Source organism: Eptatretus burgeri, chromosome 9 (assembly GCF_056783735.1).
Source record: "Eptatretus burgeri isolate ZD-2024b chromosome 9, Ebu_testis_v1, whole genome shotgun sequence".
NCBI classification, from domain to species: Eukaryota; Metazoa; Chordata; class Myxini; order Myxiniformes; family Myxinidae; genus Eptatretus; species Eptatretus burgeri.
The window spans coordinates 100,048,358-100,068,290 of NC_140969.1; the positions used below are offsets into that span (position 1 = coordinate 100,048,358).

General features: G+C 46.9%; 1 protein-coding gene across 1 annotated transcript in view; it reads right to left on the minus strand.

Moving 5' to 3' along the window:
- NPC1L1 (NPC1 like intracellular cholesterol transporter 1) overlaps positions 1-19,933 on the minus strand; it is a 124,826-nt gene that overhangs the window by 83,270 nt on the left and 21,623 nt on the right. The window contains exons 6-10 of the mRNA XM_085896330.1: positions 16,475-16,657; positions 16,256-16,370; positions 8,684-8,811; positions 8,398-8,535; positions 522-611 (exon numbers count right to left, since the gene is read on the minus strand). Of these exons, the coding sequence (XP_085752456.1) occupies positions 522-611; positions 8,398-8,535; positions 8,684-8,811; positions 16,256-16,370; positions 16,475-16,657 (654 nt within the window). The remainder of the gene's footprint in view (positions 1-521; positions 612-8,397; positions 8,536-8,683; positions 8,812-16,255; positions 16,371-16,474; positions 16,658-19,933) is intronic.

Consider the following 19,933-nt stretch of genomic DNA (forward strand, 5'->3'; position numbering starts at 1 on the left):
GAGTCGTTGGGCTACTGTTTCACAGGCACGATGTTGCATCAATGTGTGTACAATCCCTTGAATGGATGTTAATCTGGAGATCCGTTTCCCAGCATTTGCTGGTGAAAGCTCAGTTCCCAAAGTGTCTTTTGCGAAGACGACATGAGTTATCACCACCACCCTTGCCCGACTCCAAATATTTTCCCTAATTTTCAGGGACACTGCATCAGCAGCACAGCTGAAACTCAGCAACGATGTGCCCATTGGGCCATATTCCTCATTGAATTTTGGTCCAATCTCCATTCGTTAATGATGACCTATTCCGGTGGAAAGTTGTTGTTGTTGTTTTAGCTTGTAGTATGAGATTGTGTGTGTATGTTTGTGCAAACATGTACATTTGTGTTCGTATGTGCCCACGTGCATGCACACCGATTTGACAACAGTAGGTACATATCAGTGTGAATTCAAACGGATGAGGATGAGTTTGGTTTAAAGGGGGTTGTAGAGAGATGGGTTTTAATGGGGTGCAATTTTCCAGGTACCTTGGGTAAGGCGACTTGTTGGTCCAGTCCTACTTTGACGTGAAACATGAGCACAAGGCATGCACAGAAGCAGAACACGAAGACCACCACCTGCAAGAAGTAAAAGAAAGTCTGAGAAGCAGTTTATGACCCACCAGCTCAAGCTTTGGTTAAGGCTCCCAGCACATCAACAATACCAGAGCTTTCACTTTAAGTTAACTTTTTTGGTTACACATGCTAGCATATTTGTGGTAATGGTTTAAATCAGGTAGCTTTCTGTTTGAAGATATTTAAAATAGTTTAATAGAAGGACAAAATGGTCAATTGAAAATATGTGAAAACAAGAACGGTCCTTGGTGGAGTGCATTGTCTCACCTCGCTCGCTAATTCTGAACAAAAATATGATCGTTAACTGAACAGTGAACACGTGACTATTATGGCCCACTGCTAATATGGCCCATACACCTGTACCATCCATGTACCCGACTACATCACATACATTGCCATTATCCATAGCTTTATTGATTATTAGGATATTTAACAAATACTTCTGTGCCCATGAAGGCTAAGTTGTGTCAATGAAGATGAATATGAGAAAAAAATTCAAACTATATTTCCCACGACTAGTCGATCATATGTTAGAAGTTTGGCGTCAATCTGTAAAGCGGTTCTGAAGAAGAAAAGTTATTACGTTTTTATTTTCAATCCAATATGGCCACCAGACGGATGACGTAATACATTTAATTCTTCACTCGCATTGGGTCGTCGATCAGATGTACGTAGTTTCAGGTTTTTTTTTTGGACAAGGATTTTGATTCAACCAATATGGCTGGAATACCACTTCACTGATGACATCATCATTATCACCCCATATATGCCATGAGTAGTTTATTACTTGTGCCAAGTTTTAAATTATTTCTGTTGAGCTGTTTCAGAGATGTCCATTTTTTTTCCCTTTACTCTAATATGGCTGCCATACCATGTGTCCTATGATGTCAATTTTAAATAAAATATTCCTAATGGGGAGTCCCTCCCATGTTTAGAGTTTTGCATCGATCGGCCAAGCGCTTGCAGAGAAAAACATTTTTAAAGCGAAAATATTGTTGTGGTTTTCCGCGCGTTCAGCGTGCGCACGACCTTTTCAACCCAATCCAGGCCGCGCATCCACCGAACGCGCAATCCAGTCGTAGCTTCCGGACCAACGCCGAAACCCAGCTACGGGTGTTTTTATAACACCATAAACTAGCCAACCTTTCCGTCCACGCGCTACAGGGTCAATCGCCGAATTATCGATATACCTAACTATTCGTGTGGACAGAAATGCCGGGAGTTTATACCTCGGCGGGGCCTGCACGAAAACGAGCCGCTTAAGTGGCTCATTCCGTATGCGAAGCCGAGCGGTTTTACTTCGCCAAGTCCCACCGGACCAGATGTACGTTTATCGGCTTCAATTAGCCAGTTAATTCCCCGAACGCTTAATGGCAGTCAATGGAGGAAGGGACGCAATGAGCAGGTGACATTCAACAATGGGGAACATTTATTTGAACACAGGCATGCAAGCAATGAATGAATGGGGATAGGGGACAGGACACGAGCAAAAACCTCCAGCCGAGTTCTATGATGAAATGTAAAGCAAATACATTACAGGCAATTAACAGTTTCCTACTTATTAGACGGGCCCACAAACACACGTATGCACACACACACACACACACACACACACACACACACACACATACACACACACACACACACACACACACACACACACACACACACACACACACACACACCCAAGAAATGGTGGCTGATGCCTTTAATATGGACTTCAACTTGGAGGGACAGATGAGCTGAAACCCAGAACCTATCTCGAACCTCTCCACCTCGTGTGGTCTTCAAGCTGTTCGGACCCGGGCTCCAGCGAGAGTGAGCTGGATCCAATCGCCGTGGGCTGAGATCTTTCCCGAGCTCCAGTGAATCCTCTCGCGCTTCTGAACACGTGCTGGTGAGACGAGGCGCCGATCCTTCCCGTTTATGCATCGCTTCCTCGAAGAACCACCTCCAAGATGAGGCCAATGAGTCGCACTAAGCCGGGAACCAAGCGGAGAACAAAGAGCTCCACGAGCCAAGAAGAGCCAGCCGAACCAAGATGAGGCCACGAAGCAGAGCAACAGGCTCGAACCAGCTCGAGCACCCTTGAACCAGGCCGACACTCCTCGACCACCAGGCCGAAAAAGAACCACGACAACCCGACCAGCTCCTCCGATGAACGACCAGCCAACAAGCTCGAGCCGAGCAACCAGCTCAACTCTCTTCCGATCCAAGCAAGAACAAGAAGCTCTCTTCGATGAACCAAGCAAAAGCCAGAAGCAACTCTTCCGATCAAAGCAAGAATCCCAACCCTAACCCCCCGAGCCAAGCTAAAAGCAAAAAGCCCTCTTCAACCAAGCAGAGGATCTCTTCCTTATCCTTCTCCGCCCCTCTCCCGCTCCCGGCGTGACTCATCCCCTCGTGCCCGCACAACCGCGGGTGGGAAAGAGTCGTTTACGTCATGAATCATGGGACGGGAGGGTTCTTCTTCCTCTTCCCAGAAGAGGGGGAGGGGCGTCTTCCTTTGTGTTGTGATCGAACCCTAACTATTAAAATTGTATCACAGCGCATTTAATTGATTTCTGCCCATTAAACAATGGAAGGTGAGCTATCTATGGAACATGCACTTATCGACATAACTGAGCTAAAGGAACCTGAATGATGAGTGCAATTGATTTCCAAATTCGAAGCAATATATAGACGTGGACACAAGCACACAGCAGATAGGGGCATTGCAAGCATCTCGCAACCTCTTTGGGGTGAGACTAAAAATACTCTTGATACCTTAAGACAAAAGGTCACCTTGAATTCGAGGGTGTTAAAAACAAAACAACAAAAAAACTCAACTGCCAAAGATATTGTTGTGGTTCTGCAAAACCGGCACTCATCCGAGGCAATGGCACCCAACATATAGCAATCCTAAGACAATTATCTCGTTCGTATTTGTCGAGTTAGCCCTTTCCATATGTCTTGTGGGTATATCGGAGAAGATGTGTTGTGTAGGGCTTTTAGTTAGGTCTTCAACTCTATATTCTTGCGTTTCTTTCATTTTATTTTCTTTATTTCACACAAACAAACCATACATGCACGCAGACCAGTAACGCTACCAGGAGTGTCAGGAAGACATAGCGCAGCAACGGCCTCGTTTGCATAAGTGCGCCATTGCATGTTCAAACATAGTGCCATAAACCAACCGACGTCTTAACTCAGATCCTCACCATGCTCACGATGACGCTACAACGCTCACCATAATCACCAAAAACGTCTCTTAAAAATCCCCACAACAACCTATGCCCGACTTCTTCACCAAATTTTCCACAACCGCTACCAACCGCTTCAACCTCGTCAACGCAATCACCTCAACCACTCCCAAGATTTCAACGCCTTTACCGCAGACACCACAGCGCTTCCCTCACCTCACTGTAACCACAACTGCCATCAGCCCCTTGGATGCTCACCATAGTCTCTGAGGGTGCCGGAGGAATGAAAGACAGGCAAGCCTGGGTGTTTTGGCATGTAACTCAAAGCACAAATATGAGCTGGGGTTCTTTCAAAGATGTGCGGGTAATTCCGGTGCTTCCCTAAATAACCACACTCGAACCGAGTCCAGCGCATGTTCAGGGCCGGAGAGCGTTCACAAAAACCCTCGGCCATCGCGAGGGAGCAATGTTAATTATGGAGCTCCATCGCGTGGCCAGGCTCAGAGACAACTGAGGCCATTTTAGGCTCTGGAGTCTGGCGGGGCAGGGCGACTTCTTGGGGTGGCATCTACATACCAAGGGGGATGCTTGGAAACGCCTATAGGGTCGTTTGATCCACTTTCTGGCTCCTCCCTCACTCAGGTTCTATAAAAGAGCAAATCAGGCTCGATCAGTCTCTTTCGTCCAGGCTCTTTTGTCCAGCCACCAAGCTCAAACTCTCCGGAGCCTTTGCCCAACCAAGCACCACTGAGCTGAGAGGGCAGCGCAACCGAGCGAACTGAACAGGGAGGAGCAAGCTGTTTCCAAGACGTGCTGTGGTCATCGGCGCTCGGCTTCAGCTGCGTTCCGCTGCCAATATTCATGAAATGTACACACTTCTCCCACGTCCCTGTTAAGCTTTTCTCTCACGTATCTTTTCTCAATCTGTGCCTCGTTCACTAAAAGAGCATTACTGATTTGCAGCTTTCACACCTTGCTCTTGCATCACACTGCACTGCATTTGCACTTCCCACTCACACACCGTAGACACTCCCCATTTTTCTTCCCTTCTCCCCCTTCCTAAGCGATTGGGTTGCGTAGGTCCGTCGACCACGCCAGGTACGAGGTCGCTACACCTCAACTGTTTCTCCTCTTTCTGGGCTAAATCTAATTTCCTTGGGTGTGTGCGTGATGGTGCCTGTTATGTGTAACATAAGTTAAGATTGTCGAATATATTCTCGGGTTAACTCTGCGCTGTGTCTTCTTTTGGAAATATTTGCATTTCTCTTTCCGCACCCACAAATTCCTTGCTTTCCCCTGCTGTACATTTTTGTGAATAAACCCATTAGTGTGTGCCACATAATTTTCCTCACCTTGTAGTAATAAAATTGCTTGTTATAAATGTAGCCAGCTTGTTTTCATCGTTTCCTTCGTTGGTCCATCATGGTCTACACATGAGCCTAGCCAGGAAGTTATATCCCAATAATCTGTTCATTAGCCGGTGCGTACTTGGCAGCTTCAATCGGCAGCACCTGATACGGTAAGCTTAACGCAAGTACGCATCGAGGGCGCTATTTCCCGATAAGGAGACTTCGTGTACCAGTTAAATGGTAGTCAGACAGATGACACTGGGTCATGCGGTTAAATTGATGGCGTTCGTGGTTGATTAGCGACCCACCGCGGCACGGACGTATTTGTGTGCGATGGCCTCAATTCCCGGTGAGTACAGGGGGAGAACTGGGGATACCCCACCATCGTAGTACCCCCGTGACCCTAGGTCCGCAACAATATTGTTACGGTTGTGGCAATGCACCCCCAAGCATTCAGAGACATGCAGAGAAATCCAGTCAGTTATGTCATTAGTTTATGTGGTAGGTAGACCTTTGCCCATTACCGAGAGGTATTGGGGAGGGAAATGCATTGTAAGATTAGCATGTTTCATTCCCGGTGTAATCTCTCCAAACTTTCCAACTTTTAGTCCAACAATCCATCTTTCGACCCCTCTTTTAATACCCCCATCTACACATCCCTCACTGGTCCCTTGCCCTTTAGCTTCCGAATAGTAACCCTTCACGATCCTTTTCTAAAACCTTCCCCCCACCCCCCTTTCCACATTTTTATTAGACATCCGAAACCATCCCACTTTCACCACTGCATCACCATCGCCACCGCACGTCACAAATCACCCTGTTAACTCCGTACAATGGATCCTTGTGTGTGTGCAAATCACTGTCAAATGAAATAGATTTCTTTCTTTTCACTCCTACAAAATTTCTCATTGAACATATTAAAAGCGATCAATAGAGCTATAACTGAAGTCACCCTGCAGCAGTTCCGCCTATGTGTTCAAATTTGAGACAACAGCAGCTGCTCGTCAGGGGTTGTGGCTTGGTTACGGGACCAACAATCCAACAATATGGTCTGGCAGAGGCCAATGAGAAGGCGACATGGCCGGGAAGATGACCAAATGAGGAGTAATAACTACACCCTCTTCCCCCTTCCCCCCTCACACACACCAAGGGGGGCAGTTTTAGAAGGCCAGATCGGTTTAACCTCAAGAGTTTGGATGTGGAAACCAGTAGATATATCTGCGGTGATGATATTAACGATGGCCTCAACTACCGATGGCCAGTCTCGGTAGATGCTGGCGCTGCAGGAGCTGGACACAGCCAATGAACATTGCCGGGATAAAGGATGGACCAATGATGAGACAGCCCTCCAAGAGGCCAAAACAGCATTTCAAGAGTGCAGCTCGGAGCTGCTCAGTCCCCTAACAACACCTCTCCCCGTAGCCACATCAGGAGACATGAAGGCGACAAGGTTGCCATGTCTCGGAGATTCACGAGCAAAGACTGAATCTGCGAGGAGTGAGTGGGTGACCGCGGTGCAGCAGAGGGCTGACAAGCAGACAGAGCAGTGGTTTCCTGGACGCACTGACCACAACACACTGATTTACACTATCTGTCTCTCGCTTTCCCCAAATCTAATTTGTTCACTTTGAACGCACTGAGCATTCAAGGACAAGCCCTCGGCTTTTCCAGGACTGGCTTACTGACTTGCATTAACACGCTTTCCTCCAAAACATGACATGGATTCACCATTTGCACCTGTCCTTACACTGTGTACTCTATCCCCTACCCTCCTCTTCTTTCTCCCCTCCCCTCTCTTTCGTTGGGAGCAATATAATGCCACTGGATCGGGTGAGCCGCATCACCATCTCCATGTTTTATTCCTGGTGGTTAAAGGCTTGCATCGGATGAGAAAGAGAGGCCGACCTTATTACTCAAACTCATATCTCTCTCTCCCTCTCCCTCTCCCGAACCTCAGTTTCCCAGAATGGCTGAGGTGCCTGTGTTGTAGAATCTGTGACTAAGTCACCGATTAAGATTGGGCTTCTGTGCAAAGCATAAGAGCTTTTTGTGACACTGTTTGCCTTGTATATACATGCCTTTTTGCTAAACATTGTAAACCGCTTCCCAAAACTGTACGGTATCGCTCGGCCATTTTGATTAATAGCAGTGGAGCATTAGAAAGCACAATCCTTATCTGGGGTGATTCATTTGCTGGGAAGGTAAAGTGAGATTTGGACGCTGGACCCTAACTAAATAAAGCGTCTCAGACGGTGTCTGTGGTTGCTTAACAACCGGTCGTCATGCTGCGGAGTTATCCGCGGTTCTTCGGTGACAGGGTCATCAGCCAGGAAGTGGGTCTGAGAACTCCCCTCGTGACTCCCACCAACCCCAAACCTACAACAGTATATAGAAGGTGGTGGTGGTCATATGGCAGCTTAGCTGCCGGGGTAGCTATCATTTCTTGAAGTGCGACTGTGTCGCTGATGCATTGCCCGCCCCTCTACTAGTACACACTGGAACTGGTACTCATTTCACCGACCTCAGAAGGATGACAGGCTGAGTCAACCCCCTGGTGTATTAATTCAGCGGCCAACGGGGTTGAACTCAGGACGCTAGGATCCCAAGCCACCACCCTAACCACTGAGCCAACACCAGGCTCCAGTATATAGAAGAAAAGATGGAATTAAAAGTAGAAATGATGATGAAGTGGTTTCTTGGTATGCTGGGTGGTTTGCCATTGCCTTCCCAGCAGCAGCCAGGCAAGGAATTTGGAATTTGTTCCATGGTACTGGTGATAGCTCGCCTACTCTTCACAAAGGACCAACTCTTCTCGCCTACTCTGGGATCTTTATCGTCCACCAACAAATTCTGGCAGATGGGATGAAACACCAGGATGGAAGTTTTCAGCTAGGTTGAGATTCAAACGCAGGTTACAGACAGCTCGGAGGCGAGTGGTCATACCTCAGGCCATCCCACCAGCCCCTTAAGTAGAAAACGAGATGAAAAACTATAGATAAGGGGGTGGGGGGTAAGTGAGAGAGAATGGGAGATAAGGAGGACAATGGAGTTGGGAACACTGAGGGAATGTTTTTCGCACATCTAAAACCTGAACAATAATTTCAATTGATGAGATTTTGCACACCTAATATGTCGATGGCACCAAATGTATGGATTTAGGCTGGGATGTCCTCAGCACAAGCAAACAATGTTTAACCCTCTTTGGACCTTGTGGCCACTCATCGGTTGTGTGTGCAGAATCACTGGTAAGTGCTGTACCACGATGACGCGGATCAATGGGTGCAGCAGAAACGGTGCGTAATATTTCCTCATCCAGGGAAGTAGGTATCCCTCATTGTTCTTCTTCTTGGGGGGTACCACAGGCTTTGCACAGCAGCAAATGTCCAGTCTGTTATCCTGATGTAAAGGACGCGTACAAGCACACAGTGTAAATATCGAGGTCAATGCGACCCATATTGCAGAAAAATAAATAAATAAATAAAAATCACTACAAAAGTTGTCTTAAGACACTGAACATATTGCGTTGTGGGTAATGTTTGCATACCTCTTCCCGTTGTACATCTAGGGACACCAGAGCCACGAAGGCTGACACTTGCAATAAGAAGTCAAAAAGTACAGCAAGTGCGGCGTATAAAGCAAATGTTTGGACAGCCGGCATCTTTGTCAGTGCTCCTGTGTTTCGGTCGGATCGAGTGGGGGTAATCAAGTGAAGGAAGGTGGACATGGAAGAAAATTTTCAATTATTGGGTAATAACATGAAATGCTGCTCAACTTTCTTCATTGTGAGAACAGATATCGGAAACAGGCATGTGTTTCCCGATTTCCTCATTTATCGTAACCCCTCATCCCTTTGCTACTCCACCCTCAACCCCATGCACTCCTAACCTCATGAACCTCAAGCCTCACCACCAACCCCATCCCTAACCCCACCCACACCCTTGTTGTCCCCCTTCATCACTCTTTCGCTTACACAATGATGATTTTTCGATTGTCCGGAGTAGTTTCATTGGAATCGTCAAAAAATGGTGTATTTTTAATGGCCGAAAATATGGTACTGTTTGGGGAAGTGTGACCACTCCTCATTTTCATAAATGCCAAGCTGAGCCAATGAAAAAAAGCCAAGAATTCACAAGGTTTCGGAAAAGCGATGAAAATAGAAAACCTATAGAAAACCAAGATGCCAAGGTGAACAACGAATAGCCAAGATCTTGTGAAAAAATCCAAGGAGTGGTCACACTGGTTTGGGGGGCAATGGGGTAGGTACCCCCCCTCAAATTTAATTATTTCTTTTTCAGAGGAGCTATGACAACGACGTGACAATGCTTAATACAAAACATGACACCAACTATTATTTCGGTCTATAGTCTGCCACACTCCCAGATGTTCTCAAAACGGGAGTTCTGTTTTTCCAAAGATTGCTTTGTAAAAATCAACCATTTTTGGGCCATAGGTATATAAGAATGCTTATATCTATGGCTGGCAGGATGGCCTAGGCCCTAGAGGTTTGCACACTCACCTCTTTGCTGTCGAGCCTGGGTCTGAATTTCGACTGAGCTCTGAATTATCATTGATGTGATGAGGTCTTTCAAGATATGTTAGGTCCAAGGGCAATGTTTCACAGCAAACGTTGTTTATGCAAGTTTAGACCCCTTTGCATGGTTTGATTCAGTAATCTATACATAATGGAGTAAATATTTTATGTATGTATGTATGTATGTATGTATGTATGTATGTATGTATGTACTGTATGTCTGCTGTATACCCATTGGTTGTACAGCTGGCCTGATGCTGCCCACAATTGTAACATGAAACAAACAAACAAACAAAAAATTACACATCTGCCATTTTGGTACAATAAGCTGAAGACATCTTCGGAAGTGTCATATTCACAAATAGCAAATAGAACCCATCACTTCGCTGACGGGGATATATTAAGGGGGTGGAGGAGTAAGAAAGAGGGAAGGGACAGAGGGGGAGAGAGAGGGGAGGGAGTGTAGGATGAGGAGAGGGAGGGAGACCGAGGGGGGGGGGTGACAAACGAGGGGGAGCGAGGAGGGGTTGTGGAGTAAGGAGGGGTGGGGCACGTGGAAGCAGCGTGAGGGGAGGGCAGCAGAAAGTGAGGGAAGGCAGCATGAAGGGAGGACAATGAATGGCATTGAGAGGGGGGTTCAGGTCAGGTATGGGAGCATGCGGCAGAGCAGCGGATGGATGTGTGCCGTTTCCACCGGAACTCCATTTGTCTCCGTCTGGACATCCCCCAGGCAGATGCCTGGCCCATCCATATCTCCTTGAGATGCTGATCAACCTGCTGCAACCACGAGGCACGTGGTCGGCCCATTGGCCTCCTCCACTCACGAGACTCCCTCGCTGAGAGAATCTGGTGAGCAGGATCAGCATCAGGAAAACCAGCCACATGTCCATTCAGGTGCAGCTGACGCTCACGGACTATGCAGGTAACAAATCTCGTTTGAGTCTCTCTCAGCAACCACTTGTTGGACACAAAGTCTGACCAGCGAGAGCCAATGATTCTCTGAAGAGACCTGGTACCAAAGGAATTAAGTCTCCATCAAAGAACCCTGGTCAGAGTCCAAGTCTCACATCCGTAGAGCAAGACCAAAAGCACCAAGGACCTGAAAACTCGGACTTTCATCCTGCTGCACAGGTATCGACAGCGCCACACCCCATGATGCAGTGAATCCATGACTCCCCAGGCCAAACCCAGATGTCTATTGACCTCTGGCTCACATTCAGCAGAGACATGAATATCACTGCCAAGGTAAGTGAATTTTTCCGTGACCTCAACAACCTCGCCACAAACAGGTAAGACAGCAGCATCCAAGATGTCATTGAAAGTCTGGATCTTAGTTTTGACCCAGGAAACCCATAATCACAGCGGCTCTGTCTCCTCATTCAGCACCTCGAAGGCCCCAAAAGGACATCCAGACTCTCTGCAAAGATGACTGCATTGTCTGCGCAATCAAGGTCAAAGATATTGACATTCCCAAACGATGCACCACAGCTTAATTTCTCTGACATCCTCCCCAGAATCCAGTCTGTTCAAGTTCTGAAAAGTGTGGGGGCCAGGACACACCCCTGGCAAACTCGAGTAACATGTTTGGATGAGAAGAGAGAGGGAGACCGAGGAGGGGTGGGCGAGCAAGGAAGGAGGGGGAGCAAGGAAGGAGGTGGAGTGAGGAAGTAGGGTGAAGCAAGGATGGAGGAGAGTGCAAGGAATGGTGGGGGGGGGGAGTGACGAAGGAGGGGGAGCGAGGGTATCACCAATTCTCACTTTTTGCAAAGGTATAACCAATTCTCACAGCACTCTCAGTACCAGAGTAGAGTTCAGACATCAGATTGATCAGTTTTGGTGGCACCCCACAAAGACACAGAATCCTCCAGAGGGCATCCCGATTCACTGAATCAAACGCAGACAGAGATCAACATAGGCTGCAAGCAGCCCTTGCGAAAACTATCATCTGCATTCGGTGAAGACCTGAAGAGCAAGGATATGGTCAATTATTGACCTCTTTGGTGTAAAGCCTGACCGCTCTGGGTGCTGGTGCTCAAGCAGATGGTGGTGAACCATATGAAGAATTTTTCGAGGAAAGACCTTGCCTGGCACTGAGAGCAGCATCACCCCCTCGGTCGTTGTTGCAGTCCTGGCAATCACCCTTATCATTCCAGAGAGGGACAACAAGGTCCCTCTTCCAGTCAGTAGGGATGATGCCTGTGTTCCAGGCAGAGCACATAACTGCATGCAATGACAGGAGTACAACATTTCCACCAGCCTTGAGAAGTTCAGTATGGATGCCACAGATCCCAGGAGCTTTACCCCATTTCAACCGGTTCACTGCAGCCTGTGTTTCCACAAACAACGGTGGATCACAGTTGATCGGTGGGTCATAAATTGGGATGGTAACACCCCTGACATCCAACTCAACAGCTGGTGGGTTAGCCTGGTACAGCCGCTCAAAGTAACCAGGCCAGCGGGCCTTCACTTCTGACTCCTCCATCAAGAGCCCAACACCCTCTGCTCTAACTGCCGTACACCGAGAGATGGGCTTGGAGGAACACTGCGTGAATTCCCCTGTAAGCAGGACGATAATCACTTGACCACAGGTGATGCTCTACCCCCCTCACAGATTCCTCGCACATAGGCCTCCTTGTCCACCCGCAGCACACGGACAGTTTTATGCCTCAATTCCCTGAACAGCTCAGCTCTGCCATTAAGACTGGCCCTGCAACTCTGGACAATGATATCCACTATCCAATGCCCCTTGAGAGACAAAATTATTCTTCCCCCTCTGGTGAGTTCCAAGGCATCCACCGACAACATCAAGGATAGTGGTCTTCAAGGCACTCGACAACTCTCCAGGACCACCAAAAGCACCCAGACCCCCCAAATGTCTACTCAGCTTGTTCGCAAACTCCTCAGCTACCCTCTCATTCTTGAGCTTGCCAACATCCAGCCTAAGCTGGGATGGTACCATTCTCCTGCATTTAAGTTATAACTTCAGAGTTGCTTCAACAAGCCTGTGGTCAGTATTGAGGAACTGAGCACTCCGGTAGACCCTGCAGTTCTGAATAATTCTCCAGTGACCATCAACGAGCACATGGTCAATCTCCTTTGCCACACCACCAGTGATGGAATAACAAGTCCAGCAATGAGCTTGTGGGTGCTGAAACCATGAACCAGCCACCCGAAGTCCAGGACTTCTTGCAAAGGCAAATAACTTGGTGCTGTTCTGGTTCACAGTTCCAAACCCATGGGGACCAACACATGTCTCATAAGCATCACTATCAGTGCCAGTTGATGCATTGAAATCCACCAAGACTCGCGGAGTATCTTACCTGGGGCACTGATCAACCACAGACTCGAGCACGGCATATAATGCATCCTTCACGATGATATCACTTGCCTTAGTCGGAGCATGTACAGAGACCAGGGAAATGACACCCAAGGAGTGACGAATCCTTAGTCTCATAATATGCTCATTGACTGGTGTCACCTCAATTATCATTGGAGTCAGCTTATTGGCCACAGCTACAGCTTGACACCTCTACAGCAGCTCCAGCATATTGGTGGATGACACCTCAGCACCACCGCAATCTCAACCAGGAAGTTTACCCGGTACTTTCCTCCTACATCAAGGAATGGGGGTTCCGAAGGCTTTGCCCTAATCCTGTCATCCGGTGAGCTGCCCTGCGAAGGGCAGCAGCACAAGAGGAACTCCCATAGAATGGGTTTTCAGTTTTCTTTGCATTCGTGGGTTTTGTGGAATGAAGTGTTTTACGGTGGCTGAAGTGCAAATACTGTCACCAACCTCCTGATAAAAAGTAATCCAACTGCAGGAGGACGTCCGCGGACACAGTTGGGCAACAGACGTGGATGGCCGTTGGCTCACAAGGAGCTCCTCTGCCCTTTGACAGGTTTTGTTTTTAGTCCTGCTGGGTGTCCAAGTACATACACCCTCCACACCAGGAAACTTGGTGGGGGAGACGGTTTAGTTGCTGAAAACCCGACCATGAAAGAGGTTAGTACAGGTTTACATGGCACCTGTAACAAGTTACAGATCTCATCCGGCCTGACTTGACCATCTGGAAGGTCCGACCAGACCATCTGGAGGGTCACCATCCGGATATATGTGGAGATAACCACTGTCCAGACATAACCACTGTCTAGATACGACAAGGGAAGACAGCTTGAGGGGAGGGTAAGGTAAGGCAGTGTAAGGGGAGGGTCCGTACGAAAATAAGGACTATCTGGACACATCCGGAGATAACCACCGTTCAGAAATAACCACCGTCCAGACACATATGTCTGGTCTTGGCTGAATGGTTTGGGTGGCGGGCTTGGGATCCTATTCAGCGGTTGAAACAATATCAGATGGGGTTGACTCAGCGAAATGATTATCTGCTTGCTGTGTTGATTGAGTCGTTCGAGTATCCTGTGTCAGAGTGTTGACCCATCCAGGATTGTGCCCAACAGCCTCGGAGATTGCTTTGGCATCACCATTGCTCTGTACAGAGTTTGTGTGGAGATAACCACCGCCCGGAAATAACCACTGTCCAGATATGTATGGAGATAACCACCGTCTGGATACGTGTGGAGATAACCGTATGGGCATAACCACCATTCTGATGCATCCGGAGATGACACAGAGAGAGAGAGAGAGAGAGAGAGAGAGAGAGAGAGAGAGAGAGAGAGAGAGAGAGAGAGAGAGAGAGAGAGAGAGAGAGAGCTTGGGGGGGGGGGAAGAGAGATATGGGAAGGGGTGTGAGAGGGGAGGGGAGAGGGGGAGGATTCCGGCAGACATGACATCCAGTTTAATGGCACACACACAAATGAATCACCATGCCTGTGAAACACTTGGATGAGAGTTTGTAGCTGGGTCGGCATTCAAATCCAGGCTACACATCTTACAGCGAGTGTGTGTACCTCTCAGCTATCCTGCCATGATGTTAACGAAATGTTTCATTTTTTTACTGAATTGTCTTTATCTATGCCGAAGTGACGGGTCATATCATGAAAGAATATCACACAAAAAGGGGAAATTGCACATTTTCAGCGAGCCAGCCATCGCCCGATACACCACAGAACAACACGGGGCCAACGCAGGCGAGTGTCTACTGAACATTGTTCAAGTCGATCGATATGCACTATTAAGTGACTGCTCTACAATATCCGCACTCTCACCAAGTGCTTTAAGCACTCTAACGAAACAGTTGATAAGGAATGACTTGATTGCCAAGCGATAGCAATCTCCGAACCATCATATTAAACCCACACCCTTCTGGAGACCGCCAAAATATTTAATGTCTTAATTGGACAAATGAACACTTTTTTTTAGCAGTCAGGACTGTTGCTAAGTTCAATTTTGGAGCTTAAATTTTGGATTTTCGCTTTGTTTAAGAGATTCTCGTGGTTATGCCATGTGAGGAAATTAAATAAAGCCACGAACGCTGGTGGCTCCGGGTGTTTATATGCATTGTAATGTATCCAGCGACTCACAGCTATGATGAATAGTCATTCGATAATATAAGTGAGGAAAGTGAAAAGAAAACTTCATCAAGATGAAATTGTTGCGGCCTGTTCCAAGTCAAGGCATGGTTGAGCAGGCCAAAAACATGGCCGCTTCAGACCCCAGCGAGGTTACCCAGGATACGCCTTAAGACCCCACAGAGCGAGGTGATCGAGGATTCGCCTGATAAAGGATATAATTAAAGAAGGCCGTTAATTTTCTTCAAAAGGGGTGTTTTAATTAACCCAAAGCCTGGTGTTGGCTTCATGGTTAGGGTGGCTGGCTTCGGATCTTCGGGTCCTGAGTTTGAGCCCTGTTGGCTGCTGAATTAACACCAGGTGGGGTTGACTCAGCCTGTCGTCCTTCCGATGTAAGCGAAATGAGTACCAGTGTACTGGTAGAGGGGCACAGCATCAGCGGCACAGCATTTCCTTGGAGTTCCCTTGGTAAAGTTTTCCGTTCTGTGTAAAACAGCCGAAGCGAATGGTAAAAGGATCATCAAATATCGAAAGGTTGGAGCTGATCGGAGTCACGGGCCTTGTGAAGTCGACAGTACATATAGGCCTCAGGCTTCAGGCCTCTGGTGTCAGCCAGAGCAATTGTAATTACCTGAGCTATATAACCACGAATGTCTGAGATGCTTTACATATGCACATGAGCAGTATGCATGTTTTTGCTTCTTGTACATAACGGGTGATTTATATTTTTGAGAGCGATCGAGGCTCGGTCTGTTGCCTATACACTGCCCAAATAAAGGGATGCATCAGAAGAACGTGTTGCACACTTGGAACAACAGTGCCCAGAGGGTAGGTACTCTGCTCGTGATGGCTTGGTAGATGTGAAATTTCAAAGCACGGGATAGTAAGTCTTCCCATGGCATGATATCACCTCTGAATTTGATTGCTGGCCTCTCTTGACAAGAAGGTGCTCCATAAAAAAATTAGTAGATAAGATATCATTGTTACCACCGAAGTCAAAGGGGGGAAACAAAGCCTCATGTTATTCAAACCTTAAGGAATGCTAAAAGACATCACAGCTCTACACATGTGACCCTTCAGGTGTGTTTGTGTGCAGGCAGGTCCTGCCAGACTTACCCAAGAAGAAGCAAACGGCTTCCGATAAACTGCACAATAACATGCTTGGTGCCACATTGCCAAGTACTCGTGCAATATGTTCCTCACGAGTCTCCCCTTTTTTCCTTGACGAACGCTGCAGGTAAAAGATCAGTATGGATTATTACCTCTTTATCAATAAATGATTATATCGGTTACACCCTGCAGATTGTTAAAAATTTGTTTTCTCTCTTACTTTACCTGGTACTCAAGCACAAAGATGAAGATGTTGTCTGCTCCAACAGCAAGTACGAGGAAAGGTACAACCTCAATGATTACAAGCGAGGAAGGGACGCCCGCATAGGCGTATACACCCATGGAAGCAAACACAGCTCCCAACACGACCAAGACGCCGCCCAAGCCCAGTGTTATTTTTGAGTCCACCTGGAGAAGAGAATGTAAAAAAAAAAAAATGGACAAGAGAGAGCCATCAGAGATTGCAGACACTCACCAGGACTTGCTTTGTGTGGTGTATTCTGTGTGGCAAATAAATGGAAGTATATACTCGATTAAAGGTCTAGTCGTTGATTGCAAATTAATAGTTTAAATGGTCTAGTTGTAAATGTGTTAAAGTCAAAGATCTGAAAAGTTGTAAAGGTCAAATGGTCTGAAGGTCAAAAGATGCAAAGGTTGAAAGGTCCACTTAAGGCTCAAATTGTCTTAAAACATCTAAAAGGGGTCTCAAGGTCTACAGGGTATTAAATGGACTGAAAGGTGAGAAGGTCTAAAGGGTATAAAGCAGTCAAATGGTCTTCGGGGTTTTAAAGGGTTGAAGAGGATTAAGGGTTCTGAAGGGTCTTATGGTTCCAAAGGGTCTTTGGGTTTGAAAGGGTCTTATGGTTCTAAAGGGTCTTAGGGTTTTAAAGGATCTAATTCAATTAATACACATACATTCTTTGTGGACAAACAAACAGACAAACAAATGAAAAATCACTCAGAGTGACATTTGGCGAAAAGGAACAGCACTCAGTCGAGTGCATCCCTCCGCCAAGCTGAACCGTTTACATTTTGTATCCCACTGATAGGTTGGATCTGAATCCAGACCTTAACCAAAATTTAATCGGCTTGTGCTTGTCACTTAACTAACTCATCCACCAAGTTTTATCATAATTGGTCCACAACTTTTTGAAATATCATGTTATATTGTTGCGGGGCTGGGTGTCGGCCGCGAGCACGACCGCTAGATGGAGCAGTAGAGTCGGCTCGACCGATCGCCCGGAATTTAGATCGTACCTTTTCGGAAAACTCCGGAAAAGTATGGGTCCCTTATCAGACCGTGAAGTGTCAATATTTCTGCCACGTGGTACAGGGTTATTCGCCAATTTTCAAAATACCTAGAGACCACGTGGTGATTAACCGAGTCTCCACACCCTCGACGGCACCCATACGGAATGAGCCGCTTAGCGTACTCGAACCGTGTGCGATCCGAGCAGTTTATCGCCGAGGTCCGTCAGTCCCAAATATCCCGTTATAACGGCAACAGCCTGGCTAATTTCCCAACACGCAGCACGCTAAGCCAATGGAAGAAAGGACACAAACGAGCTGAAACATTTAACAAATGGGGTATTTATTCACAATAATAGTTGGGGAGCGAGGGAAGCACGCAAGAGCAGAGTTAAACCGATTATTAAAGGCACGTATGTACAGCACGGCACTTATACAATTTACTACTTATCTGACTGGCGCCATGAACACACATACGCACATACCCAAAGAATCGGACCAAATGGTCTCTATTGAGGCCTGTCTCGGACCTGTCCGCCTCGTGCGGTCTTGAAGGACCAGGTCCTCGGGGCAGGACTGGACCCCCAGCATGATCCGGACGATCCAGACGCCCTCATGACCGGTTTCCAGGCGAACGAAGTCGGCAGGGCGAAAGCTGTTTGGAGAAGACCCTTTCTGGCACCAACCACTCCGTGCGCAGACGCTTTCAGAACTCAATCGCCCTGCACGCAGATGTTCACTTCTTGCCAGAACTCTCAGAACCCGTGCGCGCACTTCTTGCCAGAACCAGAACCCCTGCGTGCGCACTTCTTGCCAGAACCAGAACCCCGTGCTCGCACTTCTTGCTAGAACCAGAAGCCCTGGGCGTGCAGACCGTGCCTATAATTATGGGGGGGGGACTCCTCGTGACCCTCCCTCTCTCACTGGCTGGTTTTGGCATGCAAATCACTCTCACTGGCCAGTTTTGGCACGCAAGTCGCTCTTCGTCTCTCCCACTGGCCAAAATGGGCGGCAAGCTCCTTGATTGGCCCGGGGGCGTGGTGACATCATGCGGGGCCCTTTCCTCCTATCACGGGATCTGATTGGCCGGGGCCGGTCACCTCACTCGTGGCACACTGATTGGTCGAGGGCCACCACGCGGCTCCTCCTTGAACTCCGCCCACTATGACGTCGGCCAGAGCGAGGTGAAGGAAGCGAAGTGAAGGTGAGGGTGATGCGGTGTCGTCGGCGTTGATGTTGGTGTAAAAATAAACGAAAAGAAAACCTGACTCTTAAAATAACTCTACAGCGCAGGAACATTTGATTATCCATTAGACTAGGGTCGTGACCCTAACTGGCAACATGTACTTACCGATATAACTGATCTATAGGACCTGTATGTTGTGTGCTCATGGCTTCCAGATTCGCAACACTATATCGTTTATGGCCCTGTCTCTCAATGGTGAAGAATCACTTGAAAAATTCTCGAATCCGGATACGGATTGGGATCTTCACCAAAATCGAATCAATTAGTCATTATCACACACTCAACCTGTCCACCAAGTTTCGACTGAATCCATCCATAACCTATTGAGATATCATGCAATATCATTTTTAGCCCCGTCTCTCAATGTTGAAGAATCAGTTAAAAAAAATTCTCAGATCCGGATCCGGATTCTGTTCTTCACCAAAAATTAAGCGTTGCCGTCCTTGGCTGTTCACCTACATACACAAAAAAATTTCAGAACGATTGTTTGAAAACTGTGGCCAAAAACTCTGACAAACAGACGGACAAATATACTTGGTGAATTTTTTTTTCGCCAAGTAACAAACGGACCCAAATGCAACACCCTCTCCTCTGGTGAGGGTAAAAATAAAAGATGGACTGCTTTTCACTCGAAATTATTCTTCAATGTCATCTTAATTATGCTCATTACAAAATGCAATTCTGTCTCATATATTATAATAATAATAATAATAATAATACTCATAATAATAATTATTGTTATCATAAGAAAAATATAATAAGTGAAACACACAGGAGGAGGTAACTTGGCCAATCGTGCCTGTGCTGTAACCACATCAAATTAACATTATCTATCAATTTACTTCTTCGACAACAGCCAACATGCCCTCTCTTATGATTAGCTTAAAGCAACTTAATATCCATATCCTTTTGCAATTAACTTAGCTACCCTACTAACTTCTCGGGAGGGATTTCGCAACAGTACCATCACATAATAGCCTACTCTTTTTGACAAATACAATGGGATGAAATTCCACAACCAAAATGCAAATTTACTCCAACTCCATCTCTAATCTCTGTCTCTCACAACATGGACCAACTTTTAACCACTCATCCTAACTCTGTGTTCCTCATATGTGGTGATTTAATTTGTCACCATGCAAATTGGCTGAGTGTTGGTACCTCTCTCACTAGCTGTGCCACTTCAACAA